Here is a 20,884-nt window from a genome sequence, read left to right as displayed (position 1 = left end):
AAAAAAAAAAAAAAAAAATCGAGAAATCTGTTACAAATTCCTTTCATCTCAGTGACAATAGCGTGGCTGTGGAAGTATTAGTTTTGAAATCATGTGCATTCAGTTCTACAGCCAGTTTTATTATTTATTTATTGAGCTGTAAATGTCATGTGACTACTGACTCGATGTAAAAATAATGTCACTGGTTAGCAACAGTGATTAGCGCTGCCAAGAGTACCTCAGGGATGACGTGTTTTTGTAGGCAAAGCCCAGAAGCGAGTTAGCAATTTAGGACTTCCGGTTCCATCGCCCTCAAGTCTATGGGTTTTTTGAATGAGTTTTTGCTAAATCGCCTGAAATAAGGTCTGTCGTTAACAAAGCCTTTAAATATTTTCACGTTTTGATCTGTGACATAAAACACACCAGTTATAACCCGCTTGTGATTTTTTTTAAACCTTTATTGTGTCTTAAAAACGGCGGCTGCTAACAAATTGCTAAAAGGGACTACTTCCTTTGGCGGGGACTTTAGACGTCATCATGACAGACAGGACATTTGGACAGCATTTCTCATGAAAAAGTGGATAAATATTCATACACAGCGCAGATCATAATCAGCGAGCATGTTTTTAAATAAAGTTGTTTAAGTAAAATTTGAGGAAGCTTGGTGGTGGTGACGTTGATGTGCTGTAGTCCGTTTATAGCCTACTGTTAGCTTTTTATATCTGATGACTTTATGATGGCTTCAAAATGTATAAATGTTGTGTTAACTTGTAAAGATTATCTTGACAGACAAAACGTGTAAGTGTCATAACCCTTTGTTAAACACAGAGCTTATTTTTGCTATTTTCCAAAAGTCTATAGGAAAAATGCATAGGCTTTCAATCGAGGGAACCTGTTCGCAGCTAACTTCCGGGTTGGCTTACAAAAACACGTCATCCCTGAGGTCCTCTATTGAAGGCAAACCTGCAATCTTTGCCGAAAAAAGTGTAACGCCTGCTAACGCTGCAGTACACCGGGAAGGAGACGAGGCTGTTTTTTTAATGGATGTCAATGGAGGTGAGGCTTCACTACGCTGAATAAACCACTTTTGTCAGGAAATAGTATCATTTAATGATTTGACAGCCCATCAGCAAACATGTTTGCTCTTAGCCATTCTTAATAAGTAGTTTGATTTAACAAAATTCAGGAGGAGCATGTTCAGGTAATCAACCAATCAGTGCAAGAGGGTCAGTGTACAGTGGGCGATGTGAATTTGGTCATCAGAAGAGTATGTGCGTACTGTACGTGCACCGCCGGATTTTTGTAACCACACGTAGGCTACTTATATGTGCAGGTCGCACATTTTTTTGCAGCAATTAGCCCTGGGTGTGTCGATTCACAAGGTAGTCAAAGAAAAACTACTTAAATAGAACAGACCGGAACGCATGCAAGCTACAGCGACAATGAAGGCCTACACAGATGTGAGATTGTGCGAAGAGGTTAGAAAATACCTTCATTTGTACAACTCTAGCATGAAAGAGTACAAATATATTTACATGGGTTGTAACTCGTGGCCAGAGATTGCTCAAAACTGCGTCCAAACCTGCTCCTGAGGGCCACTGTCCTGCAGAGTTTAGCCAAAGCCACTGGAAGGCAAGCCTGCAACCTTTAGCCAAAAAAGCGTAAAGGCTAATGCTAACGCTACGGCTGTGGCAGTACGCAGGAAAGGAGACCAGAGGCAGTACACAAGGGAAGGAGACCATTAAACGATAGGCTGAGAGGTGTCGCACGTGATTAAGATACAGACCCTCTCATCTCCCTATAATATACAATCTCTGGTTTAGCTCCAACTTGCCTCAACACACCTGCCTGAAAGTTTAGTAAGAAGATCAGTTAGCTGATTCAGGTGTGTTTAATTGGGGTTGGAGCTAAACTCTGCAGGACAGTGGCCCTCCAGGAGCAGGATTGGTTACCCCTGGTTTATGAGAGTGATGTGTTGCGGTAAAGCGGGGAAAAAAAAAAACTAGAAGACTACTTCTAGCATGACATCTACCTCATGTGACGGTTAATAAACAGCAAGACTTCTGTCTGAAACATATATTGTGCATAAACCAATTTAAATAAACAGCACAGACAGAATGAAGGAACAAAACCCCCTAGAATGCAGCGTAATTTATGATAAAGGGTGTATTTTGTTGTATCTCATTGCTTCTTGATGGGTGTAAGTCCTGACAGCTTAACTGCTCAACAGTAGCGTTTAACTAGCTACAAATTACCTCTGACAAGCTTCTTCTCCCTTCTGCTCTGGGTTAACACCTTCATGCATGCACAGGGCCAGGAAATTACAAAAATACAAAGTCTGCAAATTTCACATGATGTGTGAATGTGAGGTTGTGTAAAGCACATCAGACTGATTACATTGCATTTCCACCCCCATTTCGACCAGTGAATCTGGTTCAATGTGTGTTAGAGTGTATGTGGGTATGACTGTACATGAATGTATGCATATCTGTGTCTTCCTGCCAAACACCTCCACACAAACCCACACATAAACTCCACTTTAGAGAAGAAAAAAAACAACAACCATGAGAGCAAAAGAAATGAAGACCAAAATAAAGCCTGTCATGTGTATCCAGGTCACAGATTTAACCCTCCTCTCCCTGCATTTGCATCTGAGTGCCGGGATTCATGTGCAGTAAAATTGGATATTATAGCCATAGATGGATATTGTAACAATGTTCTAACTGAAGGAGTCTTAAATGATTCCAAGCATCATAAAACCCAAATCACATTAATCCACAAGACTCTAATCCACATTTACAGAGATATTTAACTCATATTCATGGACCGTTCGCATATGCTCTAAAATTACTTGTCAGAGTCATGGTTGTTTGTGTGGAAGCAGTTCTATCACTATGACCACATCACTAAATAAAAAACATAATAATTATTTTGGTGTGAGGGACGTATTTGAAAGAATACGTCTTTCTCGCTGCTATCATTCGCAACAGATGCGCTCACCCAGCGCCCCTGAGCAGAAGGAATGAAAAAGAAGCGGTATGGGGGAAAGACAGATGGAAGGGTGGATGACAGATAGAGATATAAAGGCAAAAAGATGAACGAGTGGGCCGAGGAATGGACTGGAGGAATATTTAATGCAGCTTTTGATTTTCATATATTCACTTTGTGACTAGAGACACAGGCGACAGACATGACTTGACAGAAACATAAAAAATGTGTGCGAGACCGAAACGAAATAAAATAAGGAGTGAAAAGAAAACATGTTAAATTGTAATCATGTAGAAAAAAATAATGTTTGATTCAATGTGATACTTTGGCTTTTCTATAATCACTATTGAGTTAATAGAATTTAACAATTAAAATGTATAGAATTAATAGAATTTTTTAAAGCAGATGCTAATGCAAATAATATGCATACAAATAAATTGTACACACAGATACTGGGTAAAATATATATATTTTTTTTTCTTAAAAAATTGTACTGATACTTTTTTGGCATTTTATTTTATTTATTATATAAATTATTTCTCTAATTTTTCCGCCATGGCTTGGATGGTTATTGAGGATGGATGGAAGTCTGAGCAAACAATAAGAGAGTTACTAAAAAGGAAGAAAAACATAAGATTGAAAAAGGAGAAGTGGTAAGACATATTCCCCATTGGATGTGATCTCAGAGAAGGTCACATTTCATGGATGAGCAATAGAGATTATAGATCACTTGAGGGGACAAAAGACCCTTCACCCCATCCTTTCCCACCAGCCAGAATTTACCCAGCAATTGAGCAATGAATTTGAGAAGGGGCCCATCTAGACATATAACCAACCCCACAAGACAAAATAACTTAATTCACACAAATTTTCCCACTCAAAAGTTTAAATATTCATTTATATTTTTTTTAATATTGTGTGTTACTAACTCAAGCATCAGTGACTGTAACTGTATTTATAGTTGTGTATGATTCCTTTTGAACAGGATAATTTTTGTAAACTTTGTGCTGCTTTTTCATGGCTGTAAAAAACATCCCACAGATTCTGAAAGAAGTATGAACGTCTATGAAAAAAAGATGGGTAAGTAAATTCATGAGCATTGCTATATGCATTGGTACAATTTTTCCTTTTTTCACAAAATAAATAAATGAAAACACACTGTAATTCACAGATGACAAAAGATGCATGAGGAATCCCGACATGTCTCTGCCAGTCAGTGCACTTGAATCCACCTTGGTCAAAGGTCACAGAAGAGTATACTGTCTATGCCAGTGAGTCAGAACAGAGAAATGAGATGTGATGTTTCCCTCCATCTGTGTGCTATGAGAAATGTCAGACCTTTAAGTCGGAGATGAGAGAAAGGGAGGGAGACCAGTCTCCTCTGTCAGACCAATAAAGGATTGGAGAGAAGAGCGTCATTTGAGGTAAATGTCAAGACAGAGAGGGAGGAACAGAGATAGAGAAAGAAAGCATTTGAGAGAGAGAGAGAAATTACCCTATTTCCAGATGATGAGATGAGGTATGAGTCTCAGCGTATGTATTAAGCTGTCAGGACTAAGATAGAAAAACACATCTTATCAGCAGCTGTCAGTCTCGCAGACCTTTCGCTGCCTCTGGGTGAAGAGCCCACTACAGTAATAAACCAAACACTGATCATGAGTATGAAGGACATGCCATCACTACATCAAAACCTTTGAGAGCGCGGTCGTGTACAGAAAGTCACTATGCGTAATTTTAAAACTAAGCAAAAGGTCAAAGTCTAAACTGATTTTAGTAGTACAGTTATAGGAAACCTTTACACAAAAAATTACAATTGTTATATGTGACCCATGCTGGCAAAATGAGTCGCAATGAGCAACAATGTGTTTTCACATTCTCTATTAAAAAACCTTCAAAATGATGTATGATTTGTTGGAATCGGACAAAAAATGTTTGAGAAACACCTGTTTGAAATCGATAGAGTCAGCAAAGTCAGTTTTGAGAAAAATCGAGTTAAAGTTTTCAGAGGGTTCTAAAACAAAATCAGTTATAGAGTTTTCTCTTAAAACCTATTCACAAAGCTGCTGAGACCAACTTTTACTAAGGAATAAAGAGAAGTCTTAAGCTAAGAGTAAGGGCGGGGTTGACCTCGTTGCAATGGACTATGCCCACAGTGATTGGCTGATGGGGAGGAGTCTCTGTCAGTGATTTAATCATAGAAATATTGTAGAACGAGGTATCATGTTGCCATATTCAAATAAAGGTTTTAAAATAAAAATGTTGCCATATTCAAATAAAGATTTTAAAATAAAAATGTTACCATATTCAATTAAAGGTTTGAAAATGTAGGCTAAGTGTCACTAATTAAACTAGTATATGTTCAACTAATTGTCTGCCTCTTACATGTTTGCATCTTCAGAGATTGTAGAACTGAAGCGACAAATGATGTTTTATAAACAAAGTTTTGGAGGAGCGCGTTCAAACGGTCTATCTAATCAGCTCGAGATGAGGTATATATACACAGATGAGAGCCGACTCACATAGTTACCTCGACAGTTTTCTGCATCCCTCCGCCAACCCGTTCCTCACTCTCGGCTAGCTGGGGATACGAGGAGAACTCTGGATTTGGGCTAAATTCCAAGCTCGGAGCCCTCGATCCCCTTGGATAGCACGCCAAATACGCTTATTATATATATTTTTTTACTCTATTTGATCATTTGTAAGTGTGAACTAGTGAAAACAACTGCCACAGGTAATCAGGCATTCATTTATTTATGTATTAAAGATTTATTTTTGGCGTTTTATCATAGATTCAAATCTATAAATCAAAATATGTATTGCATTTATGAAGAAAAGGTTCAGCACCCAAGGCTCTATCGCTATTGCCTCAATGGTGTGCAGTGTCTTTGGTCGGATTGCTGAGGCAGATTGGCAGCAACGGCCATTTTAGGATTGTTTGTGATTTGGTCTTAGTGACTTAGGAGTCCTCTTTACTACTCCTAGGGTTTCACAGATTTAGGAGCTAGTTTTAGTGCTAAAATGCTTTGTGAAATACTCTTAGAGCAAAAATTTAGGAGTCCTAAAATTAGGACTGACACGCCCATCATTTTTTAGAGTTTCTCCTAAATCGGCAAGTTAGGAGCTACTTTTAGACTTAAGATGTTTTGTGAATACGGCCCCAGATGTTTTCCCCCAACAAACGTTCATTTAAAACATAACAGATAATGTTTGCAGGAATACTCGCCAAGACAAATATTTTGAAATACTGTAATTCTGTGTATATGTGTAGGTAGGTGTATCGGCATGGCGTGCTGTCTGAGGCGTCTTTGTGCGCAAGGTTAGTATGTGTCAGTCATGATGAGTAAGATTGTTTTGTTTACATCAGCATGAGTTTGAAAATCACATTTCATTGGTTCAGACTCATGCCATTGAGAATTTGCTTTGAATATTCACAAAGTTGGAATGCTTCGCTTTAAAACAATACCAAACTTGTGCTGAGAGGAAGAGCAATTGTTGAGAAGTGAGCAGAGAAAAATGGCATTTTTCATGGACAAAGGAAAGGTATTCCTCTCAGAAAACATACAAATTCGACTAAAATTGACATTTTTCACATGTTTTGCCTGTAGCTCGTAATTAGCCTGTGCGCATTCCGTCTCATTTTGCCAGCATGTGTCACATATGTTGTTCCAAACCAGTTATTATTATATATTCTTTTTATTGATCTGATTTTATTTAAATATTTTTATTCATTTATTTATTTATTTTATTTTATTTGTATTTATTTTGTTTATTTTTTTGTATAGCTACTTTTTTTAGGTTTAGTACAAAATAAGGGTGAGTGAAATGCTTTAAATTTGGGGTATTTTCAACTACTAATTGTGCAGACACACAGTCTACGATCAGGCAGAGAAGGTCATTTGCTGATCAATATTATCAATGGGACATTGGTTCACAACCCCCTCAGGACTCACTTGTGAATGTCAGAATCACACTTGACTGTTCTCCAAGTATCACATCGGTAATGCAGCTCAAATCTCAATAAATGTATTTGGGTCAACCATAGCAATTCATATGTGGATGGCAGTACTTGTAACCTACTCATCATGTGTTTCGGTGAATGGATGAGTAACATTTCCACTCAACACCAATAAGCTTCTTCTGCACACTGACACAAATACTATTCTTTTTAAAACGTATCATTGCGTTGTGTGATGAACACACCAAAGTTATTATTGACTGAATATATAGTTGTGTGGTAAGTGTTCTTTCAAGATTTCAGTGCAAGATTTTCGAGTAACAACGATATGGATTTAGAAGACTTGTAATATAGAGCACAAGCAATATGAACTATTGGTTACGGTCTAATTTTGTTAAAAGAACCAAAAAAATCATTGCCATCTTGGATATTCTGCTAAACCTGCTTTTTTCACAGATCAAGAAAAAATCAAAAAGTCCTAAAAACATTTAAAGACACAAGTTTGTAGTTTTGTGAATTGTATTCCAAACTCACATAAATTATCAGACGATTGTAAGGTGTCATTTAAATTTGACTGAATATTAACATATATTGTTATTTGTTAGATATGTGAGGGGGGAAAATGTGCTTAAATAAATAAATGTGTATCAATGGAATGTGTTGTCAGAGAGAGCCAATCAATCTTTGCTTACATTATTCATTTAAGCCACTGCATCCTGCAATAAAACATACCATGATAAACTGTATCAAGCATCTGTCACAAGGAGGCAGTAGCATTCCTATAAATAATTTAACATGTTTTTTTTTTTTTTTCCGTTTGTGACATGAAAAACAGGATTTATGTATGTCTGAGTTTTTGCGGTAGCATAAACACATAAGAGCTCAGGCAAAACCTTTGTAACGCCTGTCAAACGTTCATCTAAATAGTGTGGCATTGCTAAGCAGTATTTCACAGTGCCTATAAAAAATAGCATGTGTATCTTACCTCGCTATCTTTCTTTTTTATTTACACACCACAGCTGTAAAAAGCTGTTGATGAGACCCTGAGGAAGCTCTTTTCACTAATTAAAACAGCTTGTGACAAGGATCTCACAAACACTAATGAATCAGTTCAGCCATATTGAACCAGCACTTTCAATTACGGCAGCATTCATGGCCTGGGGAGGGTAAGCGCCTCAGGAAGGGCCAGGGTTTAAGGAATGAATTAAACATGTGATGCGATCTCTACATGGCATTAATTATTTAGCCGCTGTGTTGTATTTACACTACTAAATATTTCTTTTCCCCCAAATTTCACTGCTGAATTCTATTAGCATAATTTAAGGGTTAATTTTCCCAACCAGTAAACTGGCAAATGAAAATCTCCTAAAACGTTACCCTCAGTAAACTGTGTAGTGAAATACACAGTTTGTCTGTCAAGCGCAATACTTAATTCACATGCGAAGATGATTAAAAAAAATATTTTATGAAATCTTCAAAGACGTTTTACTAGAGATCGTAGTGCTACGGGTCACACAAACGGTACGGTAGACTTATAATCTAGTGGTCCATTAAGCTGTGGATTAATACCCTTATCTCTTCCCTTTCTCGCTCTAACTCCTTAAGCCCTCTATCTGTCTTCCTGTCTTCTCACCTGCTCCTTCATCCCTGAATATGTGGTTTGCTCTCAGTTTCCATTGTTATCTCCACTGTGATGTCTTAACACCCCTGATGTCTTTGGATACTTCCATAGTGTCCACACATAGGCCACATTTACATCTGGTTCATCGCAGGTGACCTGATCATAAGGGGTCCAAAACTTTTGTGAGTGGATCACATGAACAGTAAGAAATGTAACCATCATCCTAGGGCTAAAACAAGGGTTTAAAACCATGACATTTGTGTGCAGCTTTTTAAACGGAAATACATGTCCAATCAAAAATAATTGAAAAAGCGCATGTACTGTATACATACTCAACATCTTGGATGTAGACTCTCTTTTTTCTTTTTTGAAGCTATTTTTAACATGAAAGATTTCAAAATCCATTAATTTAATTCTTAATCACCCACAACAGAGCAGGTCAAATCTTCTGTGCATTAAGGAAAGTGTTAAGAGTCAGAAATGAATGTTGTGCTAATGTGAACCATGACTGTTGACTCTGTCCCACTTTAATGATCCAAAGCACTCTTATTGGATTAAACGGCTGAGTCTTCAAATGAGCTTGACTGGTTCAATGCCCATTTTCAGAAATGTGATGAAGTAATGTCGTGACTGAGACTGAGAGAGTCTGCTGCAGTGTATCAGGTGTTTGTGTTTGTAAAGATGGAATAAAGAGAGAAAAGAGAAAGTGAGATACAATGAAAAACAAGGTCTGTGAGCTTTTAGTCAGACAAAAAAAGCTATTTGATTTGTGGCATAAAATCTGATTCAACGACAAAGAACCACCCATACTGTTAATGATCAATCTTAGTAACATTTAGGTGTGGGTTGATAGTTCTAAATAGAATACAAAAAAATTAAAGTTACACTTTATTCCGATGGTCCACTTTAGACATCCTCCTAACTACAAAGGCACACCAAGAACGATAACTATAAATATATATGCGTCCACATCAACGAACGATAACGGTCTGTTTATTCTAAGCTCACGCGCTACGGTTGCAAAGTGTGTACAACATGTTTTTGCTGTTCTTATTGCATTTACATGGCTTTAACCAGCAGATGTCCTCAGCATGTTTCGAGTGAATAGCTAGTGTAATCGATCTAATCTAAGTGAATTTAGCTGACGAAGTCAATAGATATTGTAATAAAAACAATGCCTAGTCTTTTTCACTGCAGCGTCAAAGGAAGCAAGACAGTGTTGTCGAAACTAGCGCTGGATACCTGAGGTCATTTTTATGTTACACTTATTGCTAGTCTGGCATAATGATCTCATCGTTAATACTTCACACCATTTATTCCGAGGGTATGACCGATTGTTTTCCATATATCCATTTTCTTTAAAGTATCCTTGAAAAGAGGGGTTAACTTGTCAAAAAGTGGTGGCTTTTTCTGGACCTCGGCGATTAACTTCTCCACAGTGTTGTCTGCCATTTTAAATGCGCAAGCCCTTAAATGAGAAAGGATTCTGATTGGCTGTCAGTGTTTTATCGTTCAACAGCTGGAAAAAAAAAATAATTCTGAAAGTGATCCTAATGATATTGTTTCTCTGTATCGTTATTGTTATTGTATATAACGATTTTTAGTACTATATCTTTATTGTTATCTTTATAGTTATCGGTCTTGGTGTGAATGGGCCTTAAGTAACTTTGCAACTGCATGTCAAGTAACACTCATTAGAATATTAATAGACTGTTTGGTTAGGGTTAGGTATTAGAGTTAAGGGTTAATAAGTTGACATGTAGTTGCAAAGTTACTTATAGTCTGTAGAATGTCAGTTGGGGGACCATCAATATAAAGTGTTAGCAGATATTAAGCAGACAGTCTACTAATACTCTAATGAAAGTTAGTTGACAGTAGTTGCAAAGTTAGTTATACAAAGTAGAATGTCGAAAGTGCTACAAAAACTTTGAATATCTTTCAAAGATCTGATACATTTAACCTGACAAACTCAAAATCCTCAATCACCCATCATATCTGTCTGGTAACTTGGTTGTCTAATTAAAAATTAATTGTGTGAGACTTTTATGTTGAAGCATTCTAAGTAACCTTTACATGCTTGAACCATTAACATCAGCTTTGCTCACATAGTATCATACTAAACTTTTCTAGCAAACTCAAGTCAGACAGTCATTAAGTCTTTGCTTACACATGACCCTATAAAAATTTCATTAAAATCAAATGCTATAAATGTTTAAAGTGCCGTGTTTTTGTGATAACATAATAAAAAGTGCATGATATAACCTCACAGACAGTTCAATCGAATTATAGCCCAGAATACAGATTTAAGCAAGGTTAGCCCTTCTGCACACGCGCACACACTAATACCTGAAATCTGGTACATTCCCTCACAATACCACTATATCTATCCTAATCTCAATATCAGGCAGTATTAAATGTTGTTTTTTCCCCTAATCCTTCAAAAAAAAAAAAAAAAAAAAAAAAAAGCAGCTCAATATTCCGCAGCACCAAGCGGATTGAGTCAGTCACGGTCACTTTGTCTGACTGTGAGTAATTAGCCTATCTTAACACTCTGTTATCTCAACTAAACTCAGACACACTATCACATTTATAGAAGTAGTGAAGCCAAAAACTTTTTCTAAAGGCAATGTCCCAAGAGTATCATCTGTGGTACCAATTAAGACAACTTTGTATTCCATGCAGTGAAGGCAGCAAGCCTGGAGTCAGTACGGCTAGAGCTGTCTCTGAATGTTTAATTGAGCAGTACTCACACTCTCTGCCTCTCACTGCACCCAAAGAGCAGGAATCTGAACCGCCCTTCTGTCACATCTACAACCACAGTCAGCTGTTCTCAGGAAAGACAAGGGCAATTCCTGACAGCAATGAATAGTCTAGCCTAATTTGACAAGCTACAGAATAAGAGAAAGAAAGTAACAGTGACAGAGTGAAAAGTGAGATAAAACAAGATAGAGTATGTCTGCAAGTTAAAAAGACAAATCATTCCAGTTATACAGTCCCCATCATGTCTTAATATACTGGATACAATATCAAACTCAATTTTTTAGGGCAAATTAGACCTTTTTACTATGAGCATGTTAACATGCACACCAATGGATGGATGACTTCCAGCTTTTTGAAGTAACCGGTCGCCTGGTTTACATGCAAACCAATAACTAGGTAATGCAAGTAAACCATATTCACATATCTTTATTAATAAATGAGGTTATTTCCCAGTAGTTAGATCGAAATGTAATCATTCGTGTATCTGACAAAAATCTACCTTTGTTGATCGGTTTATGCTTGAGCCATTTATGACCTTACTCTGATAAAGGAAAACAGGTTAACCATGACAGCATGCATTGTCAGTTTAATAAGCATAATCAGGTTAAGAACATTCAAGTAAACACGCTCTGTGTTGGTCTGAGCAGATGTTGTCACTTTTGTCTTTGCTGTACAATCTGTACAAAAAACTAGCAATTTATTAAGAAAATGTTGTTTATATGTCTATGTGGTATTTTTAATATGTTTTAAAATAAACCATGTGCAAATTCACAAGTCAAAACCATTGATGAGTATTTTCTCTTTAAAACTGCAGTGATCTAAAGGCAGTTTCAAAAACCCGGTTTGAAATCGCTGGTGTTTCTGACGTCACAAACTACCTTGTAACCAATCACGTCAAAGTGCCGGCGGGCTTTAGCAAATGACCGATCTAAAGCAGGAGAGTCTCAAGACAAGGTTATCCCAGTATATTTTTCTGCTGATATGAAAAATCGTGTAAATTTAGCAATATAGCAGATGTATTATGTATATTACGATGTTATAATGAACTATATGCCTTTCTTCACTGACGTTCTGAGTTGTTCAAAGCGTTTCTAAGGATACTGATTTTTAGAAGACAGCTGGCTGACTCGTGAATGAGAACATGTTTGTGTAACATTAGCAACACATTATTAGCTGTTTGATAACGTAGTCAAGCAAAATCTTAATCATATTAATCACTGTTATGTGTCCAACGTTGAAAAAAGCGATACCATTGTGCAGCGTTTACGTCAGTAAGTTGACTGAGTGGATCTCTGAGTTGGTGCAAGTGAGTGGAGATGGGGCTAATTAGCATATTCATAGTTCCGTGTATATTAAATGAAGCAAGGGTGTAGAGTTACATTCAAGGCATGAAGTAATTTTTTCACAGGAAAAAATGAAAAAATGAGTTTTAAGGGATAAAATTATTGACTACAGGGGGACTTTAAGTTACAGAGTTAAAATGGTGCTGCATAACAGGAAGGACCTATATCTTCTATTGACTGCTCACTCCTCTCATAAGAAGCTACCTTCAGAAAAACATCAGCACCACATACTCAAAACATCTGAAAATCAATTACATTGCTTCTTTCCTTTTTAAGCCACCATTTTATGTCAATAAATCATTTTTCTGTTTGTTTAATGTGTTTAGCTTGTTAGCTTTGGAGAAATTGTAGGAAAACACATCTAGCTTAGGCTGAGAACAGATGCAGGACACAATGCATCAAATGTAAAAAATAAAATAAAATAAAATAAAATAAAATAAAAACAGTAAATGGCCACTGGGCCTCATTCATGAAACATGAGCAGAACAAATTTCTGTGAAAATAATTTGTAAAAACAAAAAAAAACAAAAAACAAAAAAACCTTAAACCCTTTTTATTTAAATAGTGGTATTGAATGGATTGTGTCGATGTTTTTATGAATAACTGACACTTAAATTTGAATATCATTGTTCCCAATTTTATTTCAACAATGTGATTTTTCGATCTTGTAAGACTAAAAATGCAAAAATATCAGTATTCATACATTTACTCTTTTCCCTGCAGTGTTACCTTTCTTATTTGTTGTGGAAAAAAAAAAAATTGTATTTGTGTCCTCCCTATTTGTAGTCAGTATAACCATGCATATTTATTTTCACTCTCCATCTCTCTCACTCACAAATACAAGCTGCAGGGAGACAAGCCCTGAAAGATCCATGATTAATTTGGCCCATTAACTGCCACTGCCATGGGAGAGAATAGGAGAAAGAGAGAGAGAGCAAAAAACTTATACCCTCAATGCTCATTTGCTCATTTAAAAAGAAAGAAAGAAAGAAAGAAAGAAAGATCAAATGTATAGTTCCATGTCCTCATCTTACCCTCCCCATCATCTGTCAGTCGTACTGTAAGCATCGCACTGGTTGACCTAGACTCTCTCACCGTTTTTTTCTTTCTTCTGTTCTTTCCTCACTCAGGGTCCCTCTACTCCGTTGAGACTACTCCAGTTAGGCTATGAAGCCAGTTTGACAGCTGCTCTCTTTCTGAAGTCATTCAACATTCTCAAACTTCCACCTGTCCCTCAAACCACAGCTGTTTGACAACAGAGCCTAACGGAAAACTAGAGCACGAGAGGGATGAGGGGAGGAGTCTGACCCTGACTGGATGGGATTCTAAATGACTAATACCAGGACCTGTGCCAGGATGTCCAGTGTGCTCTCCAGACCTACATTAGAGCTTAAAGCTGGAGCAGCACCCAAACACAGTGCTGTATTTTCCTTCCCATGAGGAAGGAGGTCACGCGCACACACTCTTTGCATTTTCCAGCTCAGGGAAAAACAGACAGGAACACAGGAATCTCTCAGAAGACAGTCTTGAGGAGACATGTGGTGGAGGGGAATATCTCCCCAGAGACAGGAACAGAGCGAGGCAAGAGGGATCTGACCACAGCCATGCACAGCAGATGATCCACACACACACACAAACATTCATTCGCTTGCTCACTCCACTGGTGGTGTAAACAAAATCATCACGTTGCTAAGCAACGACCTGTCTTGGTATAGCAGCTTGTGCAATTTACTGTAGTATAAGTGTGAAAGCAAGCACTGGGACAAGCGCATAGTTCATTTGAGATTGACAGTTGTATTTACTGTCAGGTGTGACCTGACATGACTTGATCGGAGTGGTGAATTGCAGAGCTTGTGCAAACATATGTGCATCACTTTTTACCCCTAAGCGAAAAACGAAAAAGAACTTTGCCATGAGTATCGGGGTCTTAACCCACAAGTAATTCTTCCCAATTTGACATTTATACTATGTCATAAAAAAGTAAGTACTCTCTGAGTGTGTGGGACATGCTACCACTTCATAATTGCATTTTTAACCGACAGCAGTGTTGCATTGTTACATGCATCCTGTCACTGCAAACTGACCTGTCAATCATCTCATCACAGTTAACGTCCTGATATGCACTCTACACATTTCAGTTCATTTAATTTATGCTACAATTCTTCCTACCATATTGGAGAGACAAGAAGTAGCACATTGATCTGCGAGTCGTGGGTCTTTCATGCGGAGAACTCTCCTCATGTTTTTGCATAATGATGCATTTAAAAGTTACTGGCCAAATGTATCTTTAAAAAAGTTCATAGTGTTGTTTCAGCTGAAATTAATATCTTACATCAGGTTAGATATTGATTATTAATCACCCAAACTCTATCTAAACCTCTCTACTGAACCGTCGGTCTCACACATCCGTCATGTTTCTAGTTTATTAACATTTTTTGTGTGTTTGCAGTTGTAGTTGAACCAAATTATTCTTAAAGGGGACCTATAATGCCCCTTTTACAAGATGTAATATAAGTCTCTGGTGTCCCCAGAATGTGTCTGTAAGTTGCAGCTCAAAATACTCCACAGATCATTTATTATAGCTTGTAAAATTTGCCCCTATTTGGGTATGAGCAAAAACACGCCATTTTTGTGTGTGTCCCTTTAAATGTACATGAGATGCTGCTCCCGTTTGCTTTCCAGAAGAGGGCGGAGCTTTATTAGCTCGCGCTTCGGCTGCTTAACAACAACAAAGCTGGAGAATCTCACGGAGCCAAAATGAGGATTGTCAGTAACGGTGTTCAGCCTTACATTGTTCAAACCAGAGTCAGACACTGATGGAGAGACTCAGGAAGAAGTTACAACTTTTAGAATGCAACTGGACGTTTCTGAAAGGTTAGTGGATAAATTTATGTACTTACTGTAGTTACTATCTTTTGTGCAAATCCAGCATTGAATTGACCCTGGTTTGTGAAGCAGTCCGGCATAAAATGACGGCAAGGCAACAACACTCTACTACAACAACTCTTCCTCTTCTCTAAAGCAGCCCAACACGGCCTCGCCCCCTTTGTTGTGTGTTCTCGGGGGCGGGGTTTATGTAAATTTCAGGATTAGTGATGTCACTAACCCGGGAAGAAGCTCATTGTAGTCCCTACCAGCCAATTGTTGTAGTCCTTAAACAGCGAATGCTTTAAAAGAAAATATCTCCCTTTGCATTGGACTTTAAACGTCGTAACTTTGCAGATGTTATTTATGTTCAAACAGCAACATTGCACACTAACTAAAGTTAAAAAAGAAATCATAATCAACCACCCCTTTAAAAACAGCGCAATGGGTTGTGGTCAGTATTAGTCATTAGCGTGTGCATGGATCTGCACTTTGAATTTACAACGGAAATAGTTCTAATTTTGATTACTGTTACGATAAATGGTATGCAAATTGGGACACAACAAGTTATATCAAAGGTCTCCGACACCATTTTACCACTTTGTAACAAATTATGAAATACTGGACTCTTTATACACTCAACGGTCACAGATATCGCTACATTGCATATGAGGAGGTGCTAATAGACCACAATAGTGACCAAACAAAAAACATGGCTATGAAATTTGTTGGAAAAGACAGTATTTGTATGTACAGCTTATGTACAAAATGCAATAAATAATAAACATTCATTGTAAACATGGACTCTGGTTACATAACAGACTATAGCTAGCACACCTAGCTGTAAGTTAACATTCCTCAAGCTCTTTCAGAATCAAAACTTCAGGATTAAAACTGTAAAACTTCTGCATAGTAAAAAATAAAAAAAATAAATAAAACGATTCCATTTGAGATTACCCTTCGAATATTCATACACAACTAAATTCATACACAACTAAATGCTCAAACCTTTTGTCTGTTGAAGACAAAATATGTTATTATCTATTCATTTATGTTGCAAATTTTGCAATCAGTTCAGGATTTGGTCCCCATATACACTAAACAAAACACAAACTAATAGACTAGCACATCTCTAGAACTACTGTCCACGTGAGCAAAGATGACAGATTTCAAATCAAATAATTCTGGGAGTCTTGCAGTTGAGCAAGAGCCCTAGAGATGAATGGGAATACTATACTTTTCTCTAGGTATTGTGTATAGACTTCCTTGATTTTAACAGAACAACACTGCACTTACCCGCATGACCTGAGGATGGCAGTGTTCACATATAATCCATAGACACACATTTGTACAGTTTGGGCTGTGTGATTGCAGACTGAGGATTGGTCCTCATGATAAAGTCACTTATCCAATCCTGTCACCAGTTACATAGACTTTGGAAATCCACAACAAAACAAACCAACTGTTAAAAAATATCTAATCTACCATAATCTGACATAAAAAGGCCACCAAAGAAAACAAAAAACCTGCAGGAACATAGACACTGCCCAAGGTTAGTGATCCTTAAGCTCTTTCAGAATAAAAAAAGGGGAAAATATATGAATATTTGGTTAAAAAAAATACAAATAAAATCTCTAACAAAGGCTCTCCTGGAACTGAATATTTCCCTGCTCCACTGTCTTCAGAGAGTTGCTGTAAAGATTCAAATGAAGCTGCTAAATGAACCCACATGCATAATGAGCAGCATGAATAATTGAAAAGCTGAAGCAAAAACGCTGATCATACCGTAGCACCGATGAACAAATGCAGCAGAACATTTGCCAAACTCTGACATTATGAGTAATAATACACATACATTTGCACAAACAGGGTCTCGTTCTTGAAACACGAGCAGAACAAATTTGTGTAAAATGTTCAAAAAACACTCAATTCAATGCGGCAATTTACACATGAATGGTTTCATGAACAGAAATTCGTTCTGCTCGTGTTAATGATGCTTATAGTGTCTGATGCATACTTAAGTAACCAAAGTGCACCTAAATAAACATCACACTTTTGTTCACAAAGTGTTCTGCAAAACAACTGAGCAGGAGACTGACTAGATCTGGCATCTTGATTGTCTTAGCCATGACCTTTAACCCCTGCTGATTGGAGCTCCTGCTATGGTCATGGAGGTCGATGCTTGTCATCAATCAGTAGCAATAGCACATTATAATGGCTGTGAGCGAGTGTCTTTTCCAGCGACGTACTAATATGTTGCGGAGAGGCATAGAAAGGAGAAAGCAGACATCATAAACATACATCACACACATACACACAGCCCCACATGACATTGACAGACCTTTTATATGCTGGCAAAGGAGAACGTGTGGGAAAATGGTGGCTTGCACAATGTGCACATGGTGTTTACATGCTCACATACACATCTAGAGACACATATAATAAGCTCTTACAACCAATGTCCTGGAGTACCTCAGATGCAAGTTATAAAAGAATAAACAGTTATACACTAATAAATCTCACTATTATCCATGACCTTGGAGCAATTAGATGACGATATGACATCAGCACAGTCCAATGGCATTTTTGGGGTCTAAAGTCCCCACAGTGATCTCATCCTAACACACACACGCCGCCCCTCACGTTACACATGGTATATTTAGAGCTGAACCAACTGCACTTCAAATCAGTCCTCTAACTCTGCCTGACCCGCTGGCTAGATCTCACCACATTCATTCTCGTGCACTCAATCACCCCTCTTTCCTCACGCACCCGTTTACTCTTCAACCTTCAATGTCTCCAGGATGGAAAAAAGGCAGTAGAGTTTAGAGCAACACATGAACAAGCACACCAAACACTGAAGTAAACAGTGAAGAACACGTCCTACCGGCAATCCCGTCCAGCACGAGAGGAAAGGGTGAACAGAAGAGAAAAGGTAGGGAGACGGAGAAAAACGTGCCTGCCCGTGTACGCCTCCGCTCTGCTCCACCAAATCAATTTCACACTCTCTCACCTCCCAGTCACCATGATGTCATTCATTCATCAGTTTGGCGTTGCCATGGAAACTCTGGCCGGCGTGGTTTTGGTTTGGCCATTCCGTAACACTGTTTTCTTGCTCGTGAGCGTATCCTTGAGCATATGCGACCCTCCCTCTCCGTAAGGTGTAGAGTAGTCGCCCCCCCAATCCTCTGTCAGCATGTGGGTTGTGTATGTTGGGTTTGTGTAGGGGGTATTCTCGTTCAAAAGCCGGACTCTTTAAGGGGTAAAACCCCTGAGGCACTCAAAGACGGTGTGTTTTATCCAGCCACTAATCGAGACCCCCTACCCTCCTTATGCAGGGTTGAGTCTCATCATCACATACACCAAAAACACATACACACAAAAATAGACTCCTTTTTCTGACCCCACCTTATTGATTAGTCCAGTCTTTTCAGTCACACACAAATAGACCACGACTCTCCCCTGCAGCAATGTCTGGGTGCTCAGGTTAAGCTCCTACATTCTCCACCAAGTCTCCAGTAATGAATAGTTAATGGGACTGCCCCCCTTCATTACGGTGCACTCTCTGATAGTCTCAAATCTGACCTTGGGGGGGGTCTAAGTCTTCATACAGACCCTGTACTTCCTCATATTAATCATAATCTGTAAAAAAAAAAAAGATAAGAGACTCACCAGGAACCACCTCCCGCCCCCTTATTACTGTCTGGACTAGAGTAGTCGCTATCGCCCTCAAATGGAATATCATCAGACTGATTAATTCTTAGCAGCAGACTGAATAACATGTTCTTGTGAAATAAAGGAAATTGATTCTGTAACCGTAAGGTCACATTCAATCACTGGTCCTTCATTAGGGTAATATAATGTGGATAGAAGTGACCTTGCTCAAAAACAAACTGGATGTAATTTTTTTTTTTTCTATTCCTTATCTAAACAGACCTGGTTGTGGACAGTGAAGGCTTTTTCATATTTTACGGTAGTCAAGCATTGTAAAATGACATTCAAAGTATTAACTTTTTTACTCTTATTTGGCTCTGATCTTTTAAACCACAGCCAGTGGCTGCATCTGAATGTGCATATGTAACTGGTCCTACCTGACCCGCTCTGAGCGAGATTCGAACCATGCGCCTTTGGCTAATAAAGACGCTAAAGACCATAGTAAGTCTCTAGCGTCAGTCGCTAATGTGTCTTGAGGCCAGGGGAGTGAGGTTTTACACACAGCTCTTACTAGCTGGCCTCCATTACACTCACCCCCCTAAACCACACTCACATCTGGGTCACGGCACCAATGTAACCGGTCCTATTCGACTCGCTACGAGTGGGATTCAAACCAGGCATCTCAGGCTAATAAAGATGCTAAAGACCATAGTCAGTCTCTAGCGTCAGTCGCTAGTGTGTCTTGAGGCCAGGGGAGTGAGGTTTTACACACAGCTCTTACTAGCTGGCCTCCATTACACTCACCCCCCCTAAACCACACTCACATCTGGATCATGGCACCAATGTAACCGGTCCTACTCGCTCCCCACCGAGCGGGATTCGAACCAGGCGTCTCCAGCTAATAATGACGCTAAAGACCACAGTCTCTAGCATCAGTCGCTAGTGTGTCTTGAGGCCAGGGGAGTATGGTTTACCACACAGCTCTTACTAGCTGGCCTCCATTACACTCACCCCCCCTAAACCACACTCATATCTGGGTCACGGAACCAGTGTAACCGGTCCTACTCGACCCGCTCCGAGCGGAATTCAAACCGGTGTCTCCAGCTAATAAGGACACTAAAGACCACAGTCTCTACAGTCAGTAACTAGTGCACATCTTGGGGCCCTGAAAAGTAAAGTTTACCCACACGGCTCTTACTAGCTAGCCTCTGTTACACATACTTCCCTATATAAGGGAATATAAAGTATGACCAAATTAACAGTATTCATAAAACAGTAGGCAAAAAGTTTTTGGATCACCTACTACTTCCGGCAAGATTTTTAAACGTGCATCCAATGGACACTTTACTATCCCATAAGGCCACGGGAGAGGATTTGTGTAGCGATAGTGTAGGTTATATGACAATGACCAATGTAGTATGCCCAGATTCATTCATACTACTCACATTTATATTAGAACATACTTTTTTGGCTTACGTAAATATGACCAATAATGTCTTTTTAAATGATATTTTACATATAATGATAAACTAAGTAATAGACTGAAAAAAAATATATATATATTTTGTACTAGCTTAGCATACTGTTAGCCTGCTAGCTTATTAAATCTTATTTTACCTTTAAATTTTATTATTTGCAATGTTCTTACCAAATGATCAAAATAAAAATAAAAATAAAAAAAGTTTAATCTATACCCAGAAAATACTGGCAGACCCTATT

The 20,884-nt window shown here is 38.3% G+C and overlaps 1 protein-coding gene across 3 annotated transcripts in view; it reads right to left on the bottom strand.

Annotated features, from left to right (window-relative positions):
* myo16 (myosin XVI) overlaps positions 1-20,884 on the bottom strand; it is a 236,762-nt gene that overhangs the window by 197,089 nt on the left and 18,789 nt on the right. Inside the window, exon 1 of one of the 3 annotated variants that reach the window (XM_051904892.1) lies at positions 18,399-18,532. The exons of 1 other annotated variant lie outside the window; for it this stretch is intronic. Coding sequence is in view for 1 of the 2 variants with exons in the window: in XM_051904889.1 (XP_051760849.1) it covers positions 13,681-13,714 (34 nt within the window). In the remaining variant the exon portion in view is untranslated. Of the gene's footprint in view, positions 1-13,680; positions 13,908-18,398; positions 18,533-20,884 lie in introns of those variants that run through there. One more of the 3 variants, XM_051904889.1, reaches the window with a different exon arrangement.

The sequence above is a fragment of the Ctenopharyngodon idella genome, chromosome 9, assembly GCF_019924925.1.
Source record: "Ctenopharyngodon idella isolate HZGC_01 chromosome 9, HZGC01, whole genome shotgun sequence".
Taxonomy (NCBI): domain Eukaryota; kingdom Metazoa; phylum Chordata; class Actinopteri; order Cypriniformes; family Xenocyprididae; genus Ctenopharyngodon; species Ctenopharyngodon idella.
Note: the sequence above shows the minus strand (reverse complement) of the source record. Positions and strands in the feature narration are given on the sequence as shown.